Raw genomic sequence first — 24680 nt, 5'->3', positions numbered from 1 at the left:
GTAAAAACAAAAATCCTCACAACAGGACCAATAAATAACCATGTTAAATGCAGAAAAGATTGACATTGTCAAAGCCTTCATTTTGCCTGGATCCAAATCAATACTAATGGAAGCAGCAGTCAAGAAATCAAATGACATGTTGTATTAGGCAAATACGCTGCACAAGAACTCTCTAGAGGATTTTAACAGCAAAGCTAACCAGTTTGATGCCTGAGGTACACCTAACCCACGCTGTGGTATTTTCAGTTGCTTCATATGCTTGTGAAAGTTGGTCAGTGAATAAGGAAGACTGTAGAAGAAATGATGCGTTTGAGTTACAGTGTTGGAGAAGTATACTGACGGTACCATGAACTGGCAGAATAAGTAACAAATCTGTGTTGTAAAAAGTACAGAGAGAGAGCTCTTTAGAAGCCCGAGTAGCAAGACCTCGCCTCTCATGCTTGGACATGTTATGAGTTGAGACCAGCCCCTGGAGGAGGGTATCATGAGTGGTCCAGTCAGGCTGAAAATTGGTTAATTGTTTCTCAGTTTGTTTTCTGACTTCTCTTAAAGATTATTTTCAACTTCTGAGTTTGATTGATAATCTTCTCATTTTAAATGCTCACTGTTATTTTTTTCTCCACTTACTACCCTCTCCTAAATTCTTGTCCTTTTCTCCTTTTATTCCCTCCTGCTTCCACTTCACCACCTGATAGGTCCATCCAGATGATGAGGTGTTTGAAAGAGGACTGAATGCTGTGATGCAGCTAAGTGTTGTTGTTGGTCCTTCTCTGAATGACCATCTGAAACATCTGCTGACAAGTGTAAGTACTGAAAAGATTGGCAGTGCTTGAATACATGTCTTCATGATATCTTGGCTTTTTCCTCAGAAACCCTATATACAATCACTATGAGTTGAAATCACTTGGCAACACTTCACAACAACAATCATTAATTAAGATAATTATTAATAATACTTTAAGGATTAATTTTATAGTTGATCAATAAAAGAGTTAACATTTCATGTCAATTTGAGGACTAAGGTGCATCTGACCCAAACCATGATATTTTCAGTTGTCTCATGCATGTGAAAGGTGGATGGGAATAAGGAAGACCACTGAAGAACTGATGCATTGAAATACGGTGTTGGAGGAGAATATTGAAAGTACCGTGGACTGCCAGAAGAACTAGCTAATCTGTGCTGGAAGTATGACCAGAATGCTCCTTAGAAGCCAGGCCGACGAGACTTGATCTTATGCTTCGGACATCCTATCAGGAGGGCCCTGGAGAAGGATTACACAGGGTCAGCAACAGCGGGCTCAAGCGTAACAATTGTGAGGATGGCGCAGGACTGGGCAGTGTTTGGTTCTACTATGAAGAGGGTCACTATGAGTCAGAGTCTACTTAAGGGACCAAAGAGCAGTGACAACAGCAAAGACCAGAAAAAATGAGATTAGACCTAGTAGCTTAGAAACCTTCTGATAGTGGACACTATTATCTGGTTGGTTAGTGTGCTTTTGTAATGGAAAATGTCTGCATGAACAGAGTTTATGATTGGCTAAATAGGAAAAGTTGAATATGCAAAGATTCATGAGCAGTGTAATGGTTGTATGGACTCCTGGTGTGGTGCTGTAGGATAAGCGCTGGAATGCGAACCACAAGGTCAGAGGTTCAAACCCACTGGCTGCTCCTTGGAAACCCTGTGCACAGTCACTGAGCCAGAACTGACTGAGGGCACTTAACAACAACAACAGCAACAAGGGAAGAACACTGGTGGTGCATTTGTTAAGCACTCAGCTGGTAACCAAGAGTTTGGCAGTTCGAACCCACCCGCTGCTCTGTGGTGGAGAGCTATGGCAGTCTGCTTCCGTAAAGATCACAGCCTTGGAAACCCTGTGGGGGCAGCTCTAGTCTGTGAAGCCATTCAGTCACTGACCTCTGAGTGTTTTCAGCAGCAAGGACATCAGTGAGGTCTGGGATGGGGCGGGGCAGGGAGGTGAGGGGAGTGGTCTGTGGAGAAGGAACTACACCGGGTGGTTCTGCCGTCGCCAGTCCAGCAGGGACCTGTGCTTCCTGAACAGCCTCCACCGCAGCCCCTCGCGGCAGTGGGAAAAGGACAGACTAACAACTGAAGTAACCGTACTGTTGGGGTTCTGCTTTGCTAAGACAAAGGCTAACTGTAGGGTTCTGTGCCTTCCTGGGGTGGCTACACTGGGCAGACTTAGCCACGGCAGTGTCAAGATTTTCCAGCTCTGAAGCTCTGTTGTAGGTTGCCTGGAGTCAGAATTGGCTCTATGGCAGTGGGGCGACTCCACAGTGACCTGATTTTGGCTCTGTGGCCTAGAGGAGAGAGCACAGGATATTGGAGGTGCTGGTGTGGCGCTGTGGGTTAATGAGTCTGACTGCAAAGGCATTGGAACTGCACGGTCAATGGTTCAAGATCACCAGCTGCTCCTTGGAAACCCTATACAGGGTTGCTATGGGTAGGAATTGACTCAACGACACTTAAAAACAACAACCATTTCAAGAGGTAGCATATGATCAAGAGCCAATGATACTGAAAGAAGAAGTCCATGGTGCATTGAAGGAACTGCCAAAGAAAAACACACCAGGAATTGATGGAATAAAACTTGAAATCTCTGAAGAAAGTGAGGCAGCACTGGAGGCACTCACTCATCTATGTCAAGAAATTTGGAAGACAGCTATCTGACTGACTGACTGCAAGAGATCCGTATTTGTGTCCATTCCAAAGATAGTGACCCAACGGAATGTGGAAATCATTAGACAATCTCTTTGATCGCCCATGCAAGTAAAGTTTTACTTAAGGTAATACAGAAATGGCTGTAAGCATACATTGAAAGAGAACTTCCAGACGTTTAAGCCGGATTGAGAAGAGGCCATGGAATGATGTCCGATGGATCTTGGTAAAAGCAGAGTATATCAGAAAGATGTTTACCTGTGCGTTACTGACTTTGCAAAGGCTTTTGATTCTGTGGATCATGACTAGTTATGGACAACATTGCAAAGTATGAGTTTTCCAGAACACTTAATTGTGCTCATGAGGAATCTGTACCTGGACCAAGAGACAGCTGTTCGAACAAAATTTGGGAATAATGAATGGTTTAAAATTAGGAAAGGTGTGTGACAGGGTTGTATTCTTTCACCATACTTATTCAACCTGTATGTTGAGCAAATAATCCGAGAAGCTGGGTTCTATGAAGAAAAACGTGGCATCAGGATTGGAGGAAGACTCATTAACAACCTGCGATATGCAGATGATACAACCTTGCTTGCTGAATATTTTAAATCAAGAGGACTTAAAATAGTTACTGTTGAAGACAAAGAGCACACAGCCTTTGGTATGGATTGCATCTCAATATAAAGAAAACAAAAATCCTCACCACTGGACCAGTAAACAACATTCTTATCAATGGAGAAAGGATTGACGTTGCCAATGACTTCATTCTTCTTGGATCAACCATCAACACTCATGGAAGCAGCAGCCAAGAAATCAAACGATGTATTGCATTAGGCAAATATGCCGCACAAGACCTTTTTAAAGTGTTGAAGAACAGAGATGTCAGCTTGAGGACTAAGATGCATCTGACCCCAAGCCATGATTTTCAGTAACCTCATATGCATATGAAAGCTGGATAGTGAATAAGGAAGACCATAGAAGAATTGATGCCTTTGAGTTATGGTGTTGGAGGAGAATATTGAAAGTGCCACGGGCTGCCAAAAGGACCAACAGATCCGTGTTGGAAGAAGTGCAGCCAGAGTGTTCCTTGCAGGCCTGTTTAACCAAACTTTGTCTCTCATACTTGGGACATATTGTCAGAAGGGACCAGTCGCTGGAGAAGGATATCATGTTTGGTACGGTGGAAGGTCAGAGAAAAAGAGGGAGACCCCCAGTGAGATGGATTGGCCAAGTGGCAGTATTAGTGGGCTCCACCATGGCAACAGTTGTGAGCTTGGCCCAGGATTGGGCAGTGTTTCCTTTAGTTGTGTATAGAGTCGCAATGAGTCAGTATCGACTCATTGGCACCTAACAACAACGACGGTTCAGCACCTCACTGAGAGACTCAGATCTCCAGCCCGCTCCGCACATCCTTAACCACCTATTCCCACCCCCTTCAGTCGGAAAGGCTCCACTGTGACCTGCTGTTCCAACTCTGCTGAAAGTGGTCATGTGAAGAAAGGGCTTGCCTTCTAGATAAAGACTTACCGAACCAGGTCCTGAGCTTATACGCAGCTCCTTTGCTTCCTGTGCCAAGTCCCTCATGTCCTTTGTACACTTTAAGGGACTGTCCAGTGACCCTCGGGCACAGATCTTCAAACTGTGCAATGAGAAAGTGACTCATTGGGGCTCCTCATGGGAAACCTGAGTCTGGGCCTTCACTCTGAGATTCCTGTTAGGTAAATGTGGGCTGTGACCCAAGAACCTGCATTTAAACTAGTCTCTTAGGTGATGGTGCAGCTGACAGTTGGCGGCGCTCTCTCTAAACCCTGTTGCCAGCACGCAGCCCTCGCGGCTGTCAGAGACACATTTTCTTTTCTTCCTGGGATGTTGATAGCCTTGCCCGTTCTTTCAGGATGGCTTTTCGCAGTTTCCATTTTTTCAGAGTCTCTTCTCCCCAAGGCCCTTCAGCCTTTGCTGAGCTGATGGAAGGGGCTTGCTGTTCAGGGCTCAGTGGTGTGAAGTGCTCTTGTCAGCTGCCCGGGGAGAGGAAGAGGAAGGGACAGAACATAACTCTGGCCGTGAAGCGACTCGATGAACAGCAAATTCTTACGTGGGCTTCAGATGAGTGTCAGTCTCGTAGGGCTGCTGTATGGGTATCTTTGAAGAACGGAGCATTGCGGTTTCACAGTTCTGGAGGTCCCTAGTCTAAACCCAGGGTGTCAGCAGTGCTGAGGGAACATCGAGCCTTGTGATTTCCAGCTCTGGAGCCCCAGTGGTTCCTGGGCCTTGGCTTATAGATAGATTCTTCGGTGCTGCCTTCCCCGTGTGTAGGACTGAGAGTCCCTTCTCAGGTCTGTCCTCTTTTATAAGAGATTCCACTCAGAGGTCTGGTGTGGCCCTGGAGGGGTAAGCACCGGACTACTAACCACAGGGTCCATGCTTCAAGTCCACCAGCAGCTCCTCAGAAACCCTGTACAGGGTCCCTGTGAGTGGGCAGCATTTCACAACCACAGCAACGGTGGGAGATGAGGATTAGCACCCGCTGTGCTCCTGTATAACTCTTTAACCTGACAGCCCCATTTCCCCCAAACAAGGTTCGAGTCACATGTATCCTGGGGATAGGGCTTGAGTCCATAGAGAGCGGAGCTGTGAGCACCTAGCTCTGACATGGCCCTGTTGGTAGGGTGTAGTCAGTAGACATTTGGAGGAGGGAACACTAGCAGGCTGCGGTAGATTTCCTGGATCCTGAATCCTGCCGCTTCCCTCTCTGCTCCTGGGATCCCGTCGTCTCCCTCCCTTTTCTATTATGGCCCACGCAGAACCTGCCTTGGGATGGATGATCTGTGGCTCTGAATCCCCAAACACCCCCCCCCCCCCAACTGCACTGTGACTGAGTTATTGATGCGCATGCTCTCGTCATCGTCATCACGCCCCTTTTTATCCCAGGAAACCCTGGGCCTTATAGACTCATCCTGCAGCTATGTGTTGAATCACAGATCATTTCCTCTAGGTACTGTACTGAAGCAGATTTCATTGGATTGGTAGTCTTTAATGTCAGTTCATTATTTCTTTTTCCTTAACGAATAGCTTGGTTCCTATTACATGTCCAGTGTCAGTGCTGTGTTTCCTGAAGGAACCCCGGATGTCTACACCAAGTGAAGTGTTGTGTACGTCTGTACTGTACAGTGCAAAGCTCAGTGGGTGTTGTTTCCAGTTAGTCTGTTCATTGGTAAAGGTTGACGTAGACTTATGGTGAATAATGGCGCTTTTCCAAATAACCCCTCTCTCCTCCTCCTCTTTTCAAAGCTTGCGAAGAGACTGATTTACAAGAAATTCAAAGAGCCAATCACCACTGCATTGCAGAAGCTGGAGCAGCATGGTGGAAGCGTGAGTAGAACATTCTCCCTAACGTTCAGTTTACCTGTAGCTGTACTGTGACCCAGACCGTTCCACGTGTGTTAGCTCGCCTCAGTGGTCAGCAGCCACGTCAAGTTGAGATGGTTGTGTCCGTGTTGAAGCTCAGAGGTTGTGCCTGGACTGGGCGGCTCCCTGTTTGTGTGTGTGTGTGTGTATACCTGCGCGGCCCCCTTGTGCACTTTATCAGAACTGAAGCCACCAAACCGACAGCCGATGAGTCGATTCTGACTCCCAGAGACCGTAGAGGACAGAACAGAATGACTCCAGAAAGTTTCAGAGACTGAATCTTGACGTGAGCAAACAGCCTCCTCTTTCTCCCGGGAGCAGCTGGTGGATTTGAACTGAGTTTTCAGTTAGCAGCCTGGTGCTTAACCCACTGCACCGTCAGGGCTCTGCGTGAGTATACTGTATAGCACCACACGTTGTTCCTCTAATGCAGTTTGAATTGGTTTTGCCTTGACCATTGGAGAGTTCAGGAAAGAAAACAATTAGATAGAGAAGTCAGTGACCAAAGAGTTTCTGTCGTTTGTGTTTGTCATTTCCCATCTTTCTACCTGGAGAGAATAAGTAGACTCAACCATGAACACAGATTGGAACAACATGGGCAGCGGACTGCTCTGCTAACACACATGGACACACACGAGAAGAGTTTCATTGACTGAGGGGAGACGGAGGAGGATCCCAGTGCTGTCTGTGTTCTGTCAGATAACTAGGTTCACAGAGTGCTCATCTTTTGAAAATCGTGTTCAAGTTACTGAGACTTCAAAATTTTTTTTTATAGAAACGGTCCCTTCTCGTTTAGGGAGATACGATACTCAGTAGGCCTCACGTGTGTGCAAGAGTGTCGAAATATGCAGAATTTAGTTGTAGTGTCTGTACTGCTAATGGACGTGATTGTAATAAAGTTTGTGTGTGCCTACATCATTTCAAATGACAAACACTAGTTTGAGCTTGGTTCAAATTAATTAATTTGACCCATTTCACTGAGTTTTAAATTGACTTTACTGTCTTTAGGCTAAAGGCCCAGATGAAAGTTTGTGAAGCGGATTATGTTCAGTTCCTAAACTTGCAAGATGATGCATTTCTCTGCTGAGTGTTTGTCCTTAGGCAGAGGATTAGCGTTCAGACACCTTACTGATGAGGTTTGCAGAGTCAGTCCCTCGTTAATCCACAGTGTCCCTTCTCAGCAGAAAGGAAGTTCTTCTTACGTATAAAATCTTACCATCTTGAGAATTTGAATAGAAAATGAAATTGCCCTTTCCCCTCCCCTGTGAAATTCCATTAAACGTGCTCAGTAATGACGGAACAGCTTTTTCATCAGAAACCCAGGTGAGGTGTTTTTCATGGGCCCTGTGGACCGGTACTGGAGAAGGGCAGGTAGACAGGGGCCAGGCCCAACAGGCTAGAGCCCTTGGGGATGGACATTGTTTCCTTCTACATGACCTTTAGAAAAAGATTATTGGGCTGTAGAGCCGTAATACACAAATGGTTAATTGACTTACTAAGGTCCGTAGGCTAGCAAGAAGTTCCTCTTTTCCTGTCGCTCAGTCTGCTTTTGAATTTTGCTGATACAGAACAGGGGTCCAGGTGTGGTGCTGTAGACCAAGCACTGGGCTGTGAACTGCAAGGTCGGCGGTTCATACCCACCAGTCACCGCTCAGAAACCCTATACAATGTCGCTGTGGGACTGAACCAGCTTGAACAGCAACAATATCTGTTTTGTATTTTGTAGTTGTAGGAGCTGCAGTGACACCATAGGATAAGTATTGGACTGCTAACATCAAGGTTAGCAGTTAGCAGCCTCTCCGCAGGAAAAATCTGAGACTTTTTGCTCTTGTAAAGATGGGCAGCCTTGGCCACCTATATAGACAGGGTCACCCTGAGTCAAAATTGACTTGATGGCATTGGGTTTGTTTGGGTTCCACCTACAGGTGGACCTGTCTGTTGAGTGCTTTTATTTTCCCTCTTTATGCCCTACATGATATAACTGTAAAAGAATTGATGTCATTGTGGGAAAAAACCCACAAAACTTGAAATTACATCTCACGAATTTTCCCTTGACTTAATTAAGTTTGCTTTTGGTTCTTTGTGATATGTCGTGAGATTGGTGAATGTGCTTCTTTTACTTCCAAGAACGTAAACGTTTATATACGTGTGGGGGTGTGTGTTTTAAATGTTAGCAAAGGCTCGTCTGTCTCAGTATTGCAGTTTCCCATATTTTTAGGGCTTGAGTTTAGAACAGTGATGGAAAGTCTCAATTTCTGGAAACAAACATGAGTTACAAATTCACAATGTTGTCTTTTAACTTGTCATTTTCCTAGTAGTGCCTTTTGCTTTTTGCCAAAATTGTCCTTTTGCTTCTTGCCATTTTCCTAGTAGTGGCCTTTTGCTTCCTGCCATTTTCAGTTAAAATCCGGGCATTCTTAGCCTGATACAGCTGTCTTTCTAAGTGTTAAGTACATTTGTCTGGGGACACATACCCCGGTCTTTATGGAGGACTTGAGAACTTGCCTATGTGCCAGTGTTCTGCTGAGTGTAGACGTTTTAAAAAGTGCTTATTCTTCACAATGACTCTTCCAGGTATGTATGGTTGTTGCCTCTCTTAAAGGTTAAGAAACGGGAGAAGAGAAGCCATTAGCCCCATGTTTGACAATGCAGTGACCAGTAGACCCCACTGCTGCTCAGTGATTCCCACTATTAACGACCCTACAGGACAGAGCTGGTATGTCCAAGGTTCTAAATCTTTACCGAAGCAGGCTGCCTCCTCTTCCTCAGACAGTTTATCTGGTGGGTTCTAACCACTGACCTTGGTTAGCAGCTGACCACCTTAACCACTGCACCACTAGGGTTCCTTTGGTGAGGGACAGAAGCTGGATTCAGATCTAGGACCTCTGGCTTCTAACTACTCCTTATCTAGTTTAACCCATGCACTGCCATCGAGTCAGTCCAACTCACAGTGCACCCCCTGTAGGAAGGAGGAGAACTGCTCCTCAGGCGTGCCAGGCTGTCAGTCTTTATGGGAGCAGACACCCGTATCGTTCTCTTGCAGAGCGGCTGGTAGGTTTGAACCACCAACCCTGCAGTGAGCAGTTTGACATTTAACTCACTCTGTCACCAGGATTCCTTCCTTCTTCAGATCCCTTTAAAAGCAATACCAACCTACACGCACTTTAACTCGGACTGAAGTTCTACTCCTTGTTTCCATTATTCTCGTCTTGTTTTTCAGTTGGGGCATGTGTCAGTCATGTTCCTGCAGATAGAATCCCTAGTAGGGGAGTTAGGGGTGTGCTCTGTGATACTCAGGATGTTAATTTCTCTGCTCTCCACAGGGAAGCCTCATTGTCATCAAATCTAAAATCCCAACATACTGCTCTATCTGCTGTTGAAGAACGGAGCCAGCTGGCAGTGTCTTATTTATGTGGTGACAGGTATTACAGGTCAACTGCAGGAGCCAACGGCTGGGTTCAGATTCATGTCACTTCACTTGGTCGTCAATCACAGCCACAATTTATCATCTACCGGGTTAAAACAATGTAGACACAGTCCCAAGGATCATAGTAAAGTTACTCATTAAGAAAGACCACTTCATGATGGACTGTTATTAAAGAAGTTCTGTAGTAGTCTAGTGTTGTGGGTTTCTTCTTCTTATTTTGATGGTTTGTGTGATGAACCGTAATGGATTTCCAAGACAGGATGTGCTCGTCCTCACTTTCTAGTGCCTTTTATTGATAGCAGCCTATTGCAATCACTTTTTAGCTGCACTTACTTTTGTAGGGATTTTGCCATTATTTGTTAGTTTTACATTTATCAAGGCTATAAAAATTTAAAATAGCAGGCAGAAATGTGTGAATTCATTATCCTTTGTAAATATCTATTTTATAATGTAGTATGCTTGGAAAAATTTTATTCCAGAGTATTATAGTTTAAGAAGACTTAATATGTGGACGTTCTCCTATAAATATGTTGTTTATTACAACTCATTTACAAGACCTAAACTTTAGGTGTTAATTGTATTTAAGAAAATGTTATTTTTGTATTAAATAGCCTGGAAGTACTTATGTATACATGAAGCTTTTCCAAAATTAAAATCTTAAGAACTATAATACACGTTCAGTGATCTTGTTGTGCTTTTGCTGTATTTAACAGTTCTTTTTTGTTTCTCTTTAAGCTTTAAACACATAATTTACAGATGTAGTTTTCAGAGATTTGATCTATTAGAAGCTGATTTCTCAGCTCACTCTTCGAGAGAGGACCAGAAGAAAAGGAATAATAAACGAGAAGAGCTTTGATCATGTGGGCAATGCGAAACAGCCCCAGGATTTCAGTAGCCCCCACCATATGTGGTCGGTGGTGGTGTGCCATGGAGTCAGTTCTGACTCTTAACTGACCCAGCATACAGTTTCCAAGCCTGGTAAATCTTTACAGGAGCCGAAACCCTCTTCATTCTCCCCCGGAACAGCTGGTAGTTTCAAACTGCTGACCTTGAGGTTCACAGGCCGACTCCTACCTGCTATGCTACCAGATCTTCTTTGCAAAATGTGCCAAATCCTGAAGGGAAGGAAATGAGGAAATCACTCTTCTCCAGGAGCTGCAATATTATAGCCAAGAAGCATCCTTCAGTTTACCTTGAGTGACCTCTTTGCAATTCTCATTTCAGATGCAATTGCACAATTGCAATATGGAAGACTGAGTAATTCCTGAAGAGTCATATGTGCAGACACATTCCTGCACCCTCAGAGCTTTTGTCCAGCCAGGACCTCTGGGCTTCCTTCAGGTATCACCTCACAAGTCCCCTCCTCTAATCACTCAGGCTGCTCACTACTGTTGCTCTTTTCTTGTCTTCCTAGCATTTGTTGTTAAGTGCCGTGCAGTTGGTTCTGACTCAGAGCCACCCTGTCTAGGGTTTTTTAGGAGCAGCTGGTGGATTTGAACTGCCGACCTTGTGGTTCGTTCGGTGCCACCCCAGAAGTCCTCCTAGCACTTAACAGTACCCAGAGACACAGCTATGCCATCTAGAAAATGCCTGAGGAAAAGTAATCAATCCCATTCTATTCTAGCTTAAATGAAAGGAAAACAAAACAAAAAACTGCTAGAATAAAGACCTAGAATAGAGACAGTAGAGTTATAAACATTTTACTTGCTTTTATTTTTCTTTTTTGAAATACAAAATGTGCACATTGAGTTTACACAAATACGCGATGGCAAGTTCAGTGTACATGTATTGTACTACTCTTCATTTCTACACTGGTGCTAGCAGGGCAGCTTCCACATCCTATCTCTACACCAGAATAGATACCTGATTGAGGCTGGCCAAGACAGCTGCAAATTTCCTTTACTGTGGCCTCGGGTCTTTGTGATTTTTCTGCAAAACAGGGAAGATAGTGTGTGTGTGTGTGTGTGTGTGTGTGTGTGGCAAGTGTACAGTATTGGCTTCAGGTTACTGAAAAGACTCTGAATTGTTGGAGTTTGGTAATGATCCAAATTATAATGCAATCCAGATGACTTGTGTAGGAGTTGGACTCATCTTCTGCTTATCTTGGTAGTGTCATGGGATTATTGGGGCTTTCAGTGTGTTCTGACCAGGTAGTCGGGTCCCCAGGCATAAGGGATCCTTATGCTGTTAAGGACTGCTTGTTAATCGTTACGAAGTAATGGAGGACTGGCATCTTGACTCTGCACAGGCTTTGAAACAAATTGTGTTTCACACCTGGGACTTTAACTTCCCAGAACCATATAAATTGCACTGGGGGTGCAGTGGTTAAAGTGCCCCACTGTCAACCAAAGGGTTAGCACCCACCAAAAGATTAGCAGTGGGATTCACGTGAGGAAGATGTGGCAGTCTGACCCTATAAAGATTTGCAAACCCCATGGGGAAGTTCTGCTCCGTCTGACAGGGCCATTCTGAGTCAGAGCCAACTCAGTGGGCAGTGTTGTGGGTTTGTAATTGAACATGTCCAAAATTATACAGACCTTGGCTACAGTATGTCTTAATAAAACCTAAGACGTATCTGATGACAAACTGTTTAATGAGATGAAAGATGCCATAAGTAACATCTTTAATGTTAATTACGCAAAACCACAGAAACTGGAACTGTGTTTGTTACTCGACTTGTCATCTTTTTCTCGTTATTCATCAATGGGGTTACAGCATTCAAACATTACATTAATTTCTGGAATCAAATTCTGGTGTATTTTAGAAAGTCATTTAAAATCCTATGATTGAATCCATACAAATGTTATTGTTAAGTGCCGTCTTGTTGGTTCCAATTCATAGTGACCCTCTCTAAGGTTTCTGAGGAGCAACCAGTGGGTTTGAACTGCCAACCTTGTAATTTGCAGTTCAGGGCTGATCTTGCAGCACCACCTTGGCTATTTTAAAATCACTTAGCTCAGTGAAAGCCGTAATAATCCCGTGGCTAAAGAATCAGAATAAAATGAAAACTATCTGTCAAGTTCTATTTCTTTGTGACTATTCACAGGGTATGAAATGACTTTTCGAACAACCCATGAACTCAGTGGCATTATGCAAAGGATGCAAATTTATGACTGGGGAACTCAAATCTTTTGGTGGTTGCTTTATGTGAAAACAAAGCCTGTTTGCATAATATGCCTCAGTGTAAAGCTGAGCAATCTATGCTAAAAGTGATAGCTCCAACTGTACGGGTGGTAGAATAGTTCACATTTGTCTGTTGGGTTGAGGCTCTATTTGACAAGTTAAATCACATTTTCAAAGAGCTGCATGGAACGCATTATGTTTTCATCCTGCAAGGGAAAAACAGGCATTAATTTTAGTGTATTTCCAAGAAAAATACATTGTTACCCCCACCAGTCTTCTAGAACAGAAGTTCAAATACTGCCTATGAATGTCTGTAAATACCATCCTTCCTTTGTTTTGACCTAGATGACTACAAAGAGTTCGTTTTTAGGTTCTGTTGGCTTGACCAGGATGGTACAGTTATTGGTGAGGATGCCAGAATGGTAACTAGAGAGAGGCCCAGAGGAAGTCAAAATGAGCCAATGCCAACTTTGGCCTTCCAGGTAGGAAGACCAAATTACAGAGAGATTTATGAATGAGGAAGGCAACAAAGAGTCCGTGTGGGAACTCTGTTGTTGACAGGTCACAGCCGCCAGCTGCTCCTATGAAGATTTACCACCTTGGAAAGCCTAGGGAGCAGTTCTCCTGAGTCCTTTCGAAGCATTTTGCATCTGAACTGCCTCAGGGGCAGTGGGATTTGGTTAGAGATCGGAGCATGGGGAGAAAGGCAGTGAGACTGAGAGAGGGAACGTGTTTGCTGTAATCACACCTTGCTTGGCTCTCTTCTGAGTTATGGCTTCATTTGCAGAGCCTCTGTTGTTGATGTTAGGTGAAATGAACGATTTCTCCATGCCAGAGAAGGGATTTGTTTGAAGCAACCTACAAATTACCCAGTGACTGTTCACTTTGGCATATTCCTTAGGAAAGCCCTAAGGGGGCAGAGATTGAGCATTCGAGGGGCAGCAAAAAAGAGGGCTCCCCTCAGTGAGCTGGAGTAACACAGTGCCTGTGGCTGTGGGCTCGACGGAGCAACAATATGAGACATAGGGCTTCTGGGAGTCAGAACTGACTCAAAGGCACCTGACAAGAATGTGAATGGTACTTAGTTATTTATGTTGTTAAGTTGCCATCAAGTTGGTTCCGACTCATAGCAGTGCTGTATAGCGTTTCCGAGGAGCAGCTGGTAGGTGTTGCTGAATTCTTCAGTGCCACACCAGGAGTCCGGCACACTAATCACGGCTCTCAGTGCCAGCGACCTTAAGCAGACTAATGTCACCAAGTTCATTTTTCAGAGACCATCACATTGAAACATGAGTCAAGAAACTGAACACACTGCTTTGTTGTATGGTTATTTTAAAAATTATCTGTAATTCTACCCACCTACCAAGTCAGATAACTCTCAGTAAGCCAGATGATGGACAAGTCTCCTGTATTTCTTCTTTAAAAGAATTTCCCACTCCAGTAAGCCAGATGATGGACAAGTCTCCTGTATTTCTTCTTTAAAAGAATTTCCCACTCTTTATTCTTTGCTATTTAGTAGTTCAGTGCTATCCTACAGTGCCCCCAACTGATGACCGCTGTTAGGTGTAGCCAAAGAGCCATTTCTTGCCCACCTAAAGATTTCTCTGAGAAATCAAATATGATGCTAGAATTCTAATAGCTAAGTCTTATCTACAGTGATGCATATGGACTAATGGATTTGTAGCAGAAAAATATTACTCATATAGAAAAACTACACATAAAACTAGTGTCTTCAAGGCTTCATGCATTGACGCTTTCTAAACGTTGGTTGACTCAGTCTGTGAATCAGCGCCTGTTCTCACAGTGGTTAACTGCAGAAACGCTAAACTTGGTAGATGACCTTTAGCGTTGGCTTCACCACTCAGAGCACTGATGCTCTGTACAGAGTGGTTCGCTGTCAAACCACTACCTGTGGTGGAGGCTTATTTGTATTTCAGATATCAGAAGAGCTTCCAGACTAAGACTAGGAAGAAAAGTCTGGTGATTTACTATTGAAAATTAGCTAGTAATGGTAGTTCAGATATACAGTGGCCTGAAGAAGATGGCTCCCACCATCATGGAGACGGCTCAGAACTGGGTAACATTTCTTTCTCTTGTTCCTCAACAACAGCTGATAAGACACAAAAAAGCTGTTAGGAAAGCCTGTAGTTACTTACTTTTTGGCAGCTTTCGATGAACTCATCTATGGTAACCACCCCGTCCTTATTTTTGTCCATTTTCTGTTCAGGAAAGGAGGGAAGGAAAAATCTTACTCAGTATTATAATGTGATACTCCCACACCTGAAACAAATGAGTGCAAATTGATGAAAACAAAGCCTGGCTACTTGCTTGTTTTCACCGGGAGGACCTGATTCATAGCACAAGCTAGTCATTTCTTGGAAGTAATGATACGGATGTTCTTGAGGCTTTGTGCGCTGACAAAGATTTTCAGCCTTAGAAATCCTATATACAGCAGGGGTGCAGGGCCTTTTTTCTGCCAAAATTTATAACATCGTTTGCAGGCTGTACAAAATTTATCAACTTAAAAATTAACCTGCTATATTTGGTCAAATTGTTAACTCACCCCTATTGTGATGGCTGGAACCGCGACTGCCTTGGCAGGGCCAAACCAAATGATTTCGAGGACAGTATGTGGCCCGTAGGCTGGACGTTCCCCACCCCTGCTGTATAAGGTTGATTTGAGTCTAAACCAACTGGATGGCATTTAACAGCCACCACCACCTGTGGTCTTGGTAAAGTTCTGCCTTCTAGCTGTGGAATCTCAGGCCATCGGCCAAAACATTCAGAGCATTGGCTCATCTAAAGGACACTCTTAGAGAACTTCAGAGGGCTTTTAGGAAACTTGAATGGAAGAAAAAAAAAAGCACTGCATGCCATGTGCCCTGTATCTTCCTAGACACGGTTCTGCATATGTTCTACTGAGAGCTAATTAAGTATGGTTACCGGTACAATAATAATACATTCAAGACCGTAATTATGACATTGTTGTTAAGTGCCGTGGAGTCTGTTCTGACTCATAGCGACCCTGTACAGGGTTTCCGAGGCTGTAAATCTTTACAGAAGCAGAGAGCCTCATCTTTCTCCTGCAGAGCGGCTGGTAGTTTTGAACTGCTGACCTTGCAGTTCGCAGCCTGATTCGTAACCACTAAGCTACCAGAGCTCCTTGTTCTGACTGATAGCTACCCCATATAGGGTTTCTGAGATTGTAGTCTTTGCGGGAACAGGAAGCCTTATTTTTTTTTCCGCAGAGTGGTTGGTGGGCTCTAACTGCCGACCTTGTGGTTGAAAGTCCAGTGCTTACCCTACAGAGCCACCGCACACCCTAAAAAGTGTGGCTACCAGTACAACAGTCCTGGTGTGGTGCTGTGAGGTAAAGCACTGGGTCACTAAGGTCTGTTTAAACCATTAAGGCTGACCTTGGAAATCCTGTACAGGGTCACTAGGGTCACGATCAGTCGGAACATACTCAACAGGACTTAGCAACAAACACTACAATAATAAATTGAGGACCATAGCTCTGGTAGCGTAGTGGTTACGAATCGGGCTGTGAACCTTAAGGTCAGCGGTTCAAAACTACCAGCTGCTCCGCGGGAGAAAGATGAGGCTTTCTACTCCCGTAAAGATTTACACCCTCGGAAACCCTGTACAGGGTCGCTATGGGTCAAAACTGACTCAACAGCACTTAACAACAACAACAACAATTAAATTAGGATGGTAATTTGTTGTTGCCATGATTTCATACAATACACCCAAAGTTCACTGCTGGAGCCCACCAGCCACTCCACGGGTGAAAGATGAGGCTTTCTGCTTCCATGAAGATTTAAAGCCTCAGAAATCTTATACAGGTTTCCTGTGAGTTGGAACCCATTCCATGGCACTTAACAAGAAGTTGTTGTTGTTGTTGCCAGGTGCCATCGAGTAGTTGTTATAAATCATTTTCCTTGTGTGGTACTACAGAATAAGCACTAGACTGCTAATCACAAGGTCGGCGATTCAAAACTACCAGCCACTCCTCAGAAATCCTATACAGGGTTACTATGAGTCAGAACCTACTTGATGGGACTTCATATTCTTCTAGATAATTCTTTAGGAGCTCTGGTGATGCCGTGAGTAACACGTTAGGCTGCAAGCCACACGGTCGTTAGGTCAACGGCATCAGATATTCCTCAGGAGAAAGCTGAGGCTGTCTGATCCTGTAGAGATCTACAGAGTCTCGGAACCTCTCAGGGAGCAGCTCTTCCCTGTCCTGTAAGTCACTCACTGCGAGTCAGAATCGACTTGATGGCAGTTAGTTGCGCGTGGTTATTATTGGACAGTAACGATCTTCCTTGTATTCTTGGGGATAATCATGTTTTGCAAACCTCAGGAAAGTTTGGTCTATGTTTCACTCCCTCCCTGATTCCTGTTTGCATCCCTACCTGGAAAAATGTTTCCACATGCTGTCTGGGTGCATCTTCCTTGAGGACAGGATATGTGCACTTCCCCATCATGTCGTATATTGCTTTCATGATGTCAAGCATTTCCTGAGGAGCAAAGAGTACTAGAGTGAGGTTTCCTGAAATACCCTACGAAAGAAGTGGTAACATTCTTAACACTTAATTTCAGATCTTTAACATTTTTCTTGGCTTTTTCATCAAGTACCTTTTTAGTTGTGCAAGAGGAAAAGCCTCCAGCTTTATGATTTAATCCGAATGTAAGAATCAACTCTTATTTTTCTGTTTTCAAGTAAAGCACATTGACATTATCTAGCCTATTTTGTTCAACCAGTCTCAGGAAAGGGAATGCTCCGGTTTAATGAAACATTTGGATTTCCATAGGCCACTCACAACCAACCTTTGTTTTACTGAGTCTTATGTATGTGTCTTAGGCATTTGTACCTGCGTCCTTTGATTGAGAAGCAAATGAACTTCACGTCATGAGAATTTCATTAAAGTAACTGATGATTGAGTCACAGAACTCATTAAGATTTTTCACTTCCATTTTCCTACTCTGACTTTAACCAAAGACATCACACATATAGACTAGTCCAAGTAGTTTAACCTGGAGAAGCAAAAGCAACTTACAATTTGTGGTAATTTTTTAAAATAAAATCCAGATTTGCCTTGTCATTTCCTTTCTTCTGAGATAAAAATAACAATTATCTGATTATGGAGGATATTCAGGTTGAGTGTTTTGCCTTTGCTTTATTTTTATTGAAGTTCCCTGTGTGAAAAAAGCCTCTAGATTAAGTTGGTAATACAAGGGGGCTTCAAAAAGTTCATAGAAAAATGGGATTAAAAGATAGTGGAATTTGTCCACACACTTTTGAAGTCCCCTCGTATATAGATGCAATATACGTCTACATTTAAGGATTTTCTTTTTTAAATAAAGGATAAATAGATTGTAGTTTATAAACCATAGACAAACTTTTAAAAATGTTTTATGACTAGATAAATAGCAAGAAACTTGTTAGGTATAGGTAGAATTCGTATCATAATATGAGATTGGTAAAGTACAGTCAAGCATGGTTATATTACACATTTAAAAGACTATAAAGAAATGGACCAAAATACACTTAATATTCCTGAGGCATCATCATATACTAATTCTACAGGAGACATTAAGTATTCAGACTACATTAAATAGATATGGACACTTAATACTCAGGCTGCCTTTTGGTGACACCCATTGTAGCCCCATGAATCCTGTGCCCAAAAAATGAAATAAAACCCATGCATGTATCATGCTACCTGACTAGCTATCACTGTGGTAAGCTGCACACGTCCCTGCATCTCTGAGACAGCAAGTACGTTCTATTCACTGGAATGAATAGACTTTATGGGGAATCTCCAAAACAAACATGGGACACATAGGATTACACCCTTGCTTCCTAATGGTAGTCAATACTGTGATTGAAATCACATGGGAAGAAAATGTTACTTCACCATGTGAGAATACTTGGCCATGTAGTACATTGTGGGCCTCTTGCTTAAATACTCAATTCCTTAGAAGGCAGATGAGGCAGAGATAAAGACTTGATCTGTGAACACTGAGCACCCCAGGATTCTTGTACTGTGCTTCTCTGACCCCACTTGTGCCCTATCCTAACTGTGTCAGCCTATTCCATCTCCTTACTGTGTACTTAAAATTGATACCAAACTGTGATTGGAGCATTTCTGTTCTGTGTCCTTGTTAACCTGCATGGAAATAAGTGTACTTGGAGGCTTCACCATTGCATGAAGATGGTTTTCTACTCAACACCATCGTGGCCATGTGCCACCCAGACGGTCTGTAATACTGTGTTTCCATGTGGTGGTAGTGGTTATATGCCATGGAGTTGGTTCCATTAGGGACTACATTAAATGAGGGGAGATGGTTTCAGGCTAAATCTTCTAATATGGTATAATTTATTTTCTTCCCATGTGATTCCAGTCACAATCGAAATTAGACCCACAGTATTGACTACCATTAGGAATAAAGGGGGTACTCCTTTGAATCACATATATGTGTTTTGGAGATTTGCTATAAATTATATTCATTTCAAATTTTTATTGGAATGCTTCTCCCCCTACCACCACATAAAATATTTGGGATTTTCAAGAATATATATATATATTTTTCCCCCCAACTGAATAGCAATTGTTTGATATTTTGAAAGTAAAAGATAAAATGGCTCAAGGGGTAGCAGTGTTGGTAAGGTACTTACTTCTTTAGTGATGAAGCCATCTTTGTTTATGTCATACAAATTAAATGCCCAGTTGAGTTTTTCTTGTACTGTCCCTCGGAGCAAAATGGAAAGACCCTTGATGAAATCCTAAAAGGAAAGAAAAGTAGTTTGATTATTTATTTAAAAGTGAAGCACAAGGAGAATTCTGGCTTCATGGTGGAGTAGGGAGAGGCTCCGAGCAGACCTCTACCAGTAATAACACAGATTGCTGGACGAAGCAGGTTCAGAGTACAGTCTCAAAACTCTAAACTACATATAGAAGGATTGAAGGCTTACTGCTAGTGGGATTTGTAACAAGAAAGGTGGTGCCTTCTAATCTATGGCTACTGGAGGGTCCTGGAGCAGCCATCTTGAGCGTGAATGCACCATTTAAGGATTGAGGGAGCATTCCCATCACAGGGGTCTGACCAGTCATCAAAGATAAAAAAGTCTGAACAGTTTTCTGTTCATTTGCCTCTCTATGTGCACTTCCACTCTGGTGATTAGAGGAGTGCCTGAGTAAATGGACACACCCCCATCCCTAGAGAGTTCTACTACACATGTGCAAGGATATGTTCAGCAAAGTTCACTGGGCACAGAAATGAAGAAGGGAGAGTCGTCAACAGGAATGGCTTAAAATAGAACGGTCTCCCATAATGGCTTGAGCCAGCCCTGAGCTGTTTTTCATTAGGAGAAACACCTGAAAGGGCTTGAGGCTGGGGAGAGAGACAGATAAAAAGGAAAGAGGCAGAAAATTAAATTTGGAGTTACGTCATAAGGAGCAATGGTAACATCTTGAAATTTCTCAGGCAGCCTTGAAGACAAGAAGCCAAGACTGTGTTAAAGTCGTGTATTTTACTTCAGGGTGATTTTTTTACGATGATAGATTTTAGTGTCCAGTCTGTTTTTTGTTGTGCCATGCTGCAATGGGTTTCGAGGACAGGTAAGACTCAGGTATTCGCACTGACCACCTAAGACAGGCAGCGTCCCTTAAACAAATAATAAATAAGGGGGAATCTGATGCAGACCGTGCAGACCCGGTCAGGAGTTCAAGTCCCGTGAGCCCAAGCGTTGCTGACTGTCCAAACCATAGGCTCTGAGGATCAGACTTTAGCCACCTAGCAGACATAGCAAAATGCCCCTTATCTGATTATTCAGTTATGCTGGTTAGTAATTCCATACATGAGCCCTGGATACCCACAGATAAATGTAAAAACCTTCCCTAAAAGCCGTGACTGTAAATTCCAAAAAGGCAAAGTTCCTCCTCCTCCAAAAAAAAAAAAAAAAGCTAAAGAGGATAGAGAGAAACTCTGTTAACTGATGGTATGTGGAGGGGATTATAATCAATGTAATGAAACAAGGTATATGAATGTTTGAATGTGAAACCGATGATGTACCCTGAAAACTTTCATTCAATCCACAATAAAAACCTTAAAAAAAAAAAAAAAAATTCTGAACAAAATCATAGCCAACAGAATGCAACAACACAGCAAAAAAATAATATGACCATGTGGGATTCATATCAGGATGCAAGGATGGCTTGATATTAGAAAAACATAGAAAAACAATCAATGAAACCCACCATATAAATAAGAAAAGGTAAAGAACCACATGATCATATCGATCGACACAGAAAAGGCATTTTGACAAAAACCAACATCCATTCCTGACAAAAACACTCAACAAATTAGGAATTGAAGGGAAATTCCTTATCATTAAGAGCATATATACAAAACCAACAGCCAACATCACTCTCAATGGTGAGAAACTGAAAGTCCTTTATGAACAGGGACCAGAGAAGAGATGCATTTTGTCACCACTCCTATTCAATGTTGTTTTGGAAGTCTTAGCCAGACCTATAAAGTTTTCCAAATTGACAAAGAAGAAATAAAACTATTTTCAGATGATAAAAATCCTATACATAGAAAACCCCAAAGCCTCAGCAAAAACAAAACAAAACAAAACAAAAACTACTAGAGATCATTGGAAGACTTCAGCAAAGTGGAAGGGTACAACACCAAAATACAAAAAGGAGTCGGATTCCTCTATACTAATAATGACAGTCCTGAAAAGGAAATCAGGAAAGCAATATAATTTACAATAGCCACCCAAAGGATGAAATACTTAGAAATAAATGTAACCAGAGAAACAAAGGACCTATACAAAGAAAACTACAAAACACTACTACAAAAAAGCAAAACAGACTTAGAAAACTTGAAGATTATACCATATCCCTGGATAGAAACATTTAACATTGTGAAATTGTCAATACTACCCAAAGCAATCTACAGATGTAATGCAATCCTAATCCAGATTCCACTGACATTCTTTAAAGATGGAAAAATGATTACAAACTTTATATGGAAAGGAAAGAGTCCCCGAATAAGCAAAGTGCTGCTTAAGAAGAACAAAGCTGGAGGCTTCTCACTCCCTGATTTCAAAACATACTACATAGCTACAATGGTAAAAACAGCCTGGTACTGGTACAATGGAAGATACGTAAATCAATGGAACAGAATTGGAAATCCAGAAATTAATTCATTCACATACAGCCAACTGATCTTTGACAAAGGGCCAAAGTACATTGAATGAGGAAGAGATAGTCTCTTCAACAGATGGTGTTGGCAAAACTATAGAAATCGATATGCAAAAGACTGAAACACCTTTACCTCATACCACATACAAACCCCGACTTATGGATTGAAGACCTAAATGTGAATCCCAGATTTACAAAGGTCTTCAATGAAAAAACAATAAGGACAAATTTAAGGGCTCTAATACAGGGCACAAGTAGAAGATTAAACATTGTGAGAAATGCACAAACAAAAGACCTAATAGATGATTGTGGTTGTTATTAGGACATACTAAAAATTAGAAATTTATGTGCATCAAAAGTTTTCACCAAAAGAGTTAAAAAGGAACCCACAGGATGGGAAAAATCTTATGCAATGACATATCAGTCAAGGAACTAATTTCTAAAATCTATAGGAAACTACAACACCTACAAGAAAAAGACAAGTAACCCAATTAAAAAATGGGTGCAGGACATGAACAGACACTTCACCAAGGAAGACAATTGGGCAGCCAACAAGCATGAAGAAATGTTCACGATCACTAGCCATTAGAGAGATGCAAATCAAAACAACAATGAGATATCATCTCACAGCAGCAATAACAGCAAGGTTCAAAAATGCAGAGGAGAATAAATGCTGCGGAAGATGTGGATCAACTGGGACACTCCTATATTTTTGGTTGGAGTGTAAAATGGTTCAGTCACTCTGGAAAACGGTATGCTGCTTCCTCAGAAAGTTGGAAATAGAAATACCTTATGATCCAGCAATTCCTTTCCTTGGTATATATACATAAGAAATATGAGCCAGAACACGAGCAGATACATGCACACCAATGTTTACCACATCACTATTCACAATAGCAAAAAGATCGAGACAGCCTAAGTGCCTACCAATGGAAGAATGGATAAACAAACTTTCGTACATACACACAGTGGAATATATGCTACCTTGAAGGATAACAAGGAAGCTATAAGCCAATATATAACACGGATTAATATTGAGGATATTATGCTGAGTGAGATTAGTCAGTCACAAAAAGCAAATACTGCATAAGACCATTATTGTAAAAGCTTAAGATATCCATACTAAAGGGAGAAAAGACATTTTTTTTTTTCTTTGTTGGGTACCAGGGGTGGGAGGAGAGAGTAGAGCACAGGGTAGGGGATAGACATGCCACAGTTCAGATGTTGGGGAGGGCAATACACAAGAAGGGGGAGGAGGATGGAAGAACAAGGTGGATAGGGGACACTTAAGTAGTTTTGTATGGGCTAAATGGGACAGAGGTAAATAATGATGTACACTCAACCTTGGAACAACAGAGCTTTGTGATAACAGGGATCGAAGTATAATTTGAATGGGTAAAGGTAAATAATGTTAAGATGCCAAACTGTCTTACAGATGTTGATTTCCCTTGCCTACTACTTTAAAATAGACACTTGAGTGTGATAGGAATATTGGAAAACATGATTACAGAAAACCTGTAAGCCCATCTTCAGCCTATGACTGATTGGAATATCTAAAAGGGGTTCTAGACTTTGCCCAGCAAAATAGGCTACTTGTGGCGCCTTTGTAGTGTATAGGACATTAGGTGGAATCCTGAGCCTCATACGGTACTTTCTGATGTGGGACGTTCTCACTTGAAAGGACATGCAGACTAACCTAGAGTGTCTAGAAGAACAGAGGATTCTTCCTGAAAGACCAGCAGTGAAATAAAATAAAAAATGGCAATCTGTTAGGCTGAGAAGAACAAGCAAGCTGTTCATCAGGAAGCCATCAAGGCAAGCAGTCAAGTCCCTTCACGACAACCCCTCCCACCCCCCAACCAAGACTGAAACTCCAAAGGAACACACAAGCAGGCTTAAAAACTTGCTGGTGACCATGTCGGTCTACATTTGAATGGAAGTGGTGGAAAGTCAGTAATGAAGATATGGGTTGAGTTCGATCATGTTCTATAGACTCCTGTTGACGTCATGATGAGAGAGGGGAGAGGAAAGGCTGGTTGGTCGGAAGTTTGGGGAGACTGGGGAACTCCTGAGCCCATGGACATTAACTTAGCAATGGAGGGCTAGAACTGAGAGTGCAGTGGCCAGTTAATATGAAGTGGGGGGAGATGCAAAGAACACCCAAACTTGCAGATAATACCCATCTGACCTAGCTTTGATGGTTAGATGACCAGAGCTTGACTAGAGTAAGTAAAGATATTTGATAAAGGAACCAAGTGTAACTTGCTACAATTTGATGAACTTGACCTATACTTACATCAAGGATCAAACATATCCCCTCGGTATACAAGGTTTTTAGGGACAAGTAACAGATATTGGCTATCTAAAATGGGGTGGGGGTGGGGCTCTAAAGTCACCAAGAGACTGGCTTAAAAGTTTCAAGAAGGAGTTCAGTTTCAGAATGTTTGCAGGGGAAGGTAGAATCCCCACTGAGTAGTTTTCATCTTGTCTAGATGGGTCTGGTGAAAGGAGAAGGGGATAAGAATCTTTTGATACAATTGTAATTGTTATCATGACTAATTGCAATAGTCACATCTGTAGAGGTAGAAGTTCTTTAACATGAAATGGGGAGTATTTAATCATACATTCCTGGATGAGAGGACCATAGGACCCTGAACAGAGAAGAGCATGAATATGGGACCCTGACCAGAGAAACAGCAACACCAGAGGTGAGGACATGGAGAGATAGAGGAGCTGAAGACTCTTGACTCATGGAAAGAGAAAGACTGTTTGCTGGCAGCCAGGAGGCAAGTTTGCAGAATATGCCCTTTGATTGTTTAAGTGATTA

The 24680-nt window shown here is 42.5% G+C and overlaps 2 protein-coding genes across 7 annotated transcripts in view; one reads left to right on the top strand and one right to left on the bottom strand.

Moving 5' to 3' along the window:
• Positions 1-9502, top strand: part of PACRGL (PARK2 co-regulated-like) — a 24600-nt gene extending 15098 nt beyond the window's left edge. Inside the window, exons 6-8 of the mRNA XM_006874343.1 lie at positions 696-803; positions 5966-6046; positions 9406-9502. Coding sequence (XP_006874405.1) covers positions 696-803; positions 5966-6046; positions 9406-9462 — 246 coding nt within the window. The 3' untranslated portion in view covers positions 9463-9502. The remainder of the gene's footprint in view (positions 1-695; positions 804-5965; positions 6047-9405) is intronic.
• Positions 9503-12444: 2942 nt separating this feature from the next.
• The window catches only part of KCNIP4 (Kv channel interacting protein 4), an 856975-nt gene continuing 844739 nt past the window's right edge, over positions 12445-24680 (bottom strand). For 3 of the 6 annotated variants that reach the window (XM_006874340.1, XM_006874341.1, XM_006874342.1), the window contains 4 exons: positions 19318-19425; positions 17051-17155; positions 14789-14851; positions 12791-12838 (listed from right to left, as the gene is read on the bottom strand). In XM_006874340.1, the coding sequence (XP_006874402.1) occupies positions 12791-12838; positions 14789-14851; positions 17051-17155; positions 19318-19425 (324 nt within the window). Of the gene's footprint in view, positions 12839-14788; positions 14852-17050; positions 17156-19317; positions 19426-24680 lie in introns of all 6 variants that reach the window. The other 3 variants (XM_006874338.1, XM_006874339.1, XM_006874337.1) reach the window with 2 other exon arrangements.

The sequence above is a fragment of the Chrysochloris asiatica genome, unplaced genomic scaffold (assembly GCF_000296735.1).
Source record: "Chrysochloris asiatica unplaced genomic scaffold, ChrAsi1.0 scaffold00270, whole genome shotgun sequence".
Taxonomy (NCBI): Eukaryota; Metazoa; Chordata; class Mammalia; order Afrosoricida; family Chrysochloridae; genus Chrysochloris; species Chrysochloris asiatica.
The sequence above is the reverse complement of the archived record's forward strand: the minus strand, read 5'-3'. Positions and strand labels throughout refer to the sequence as shown.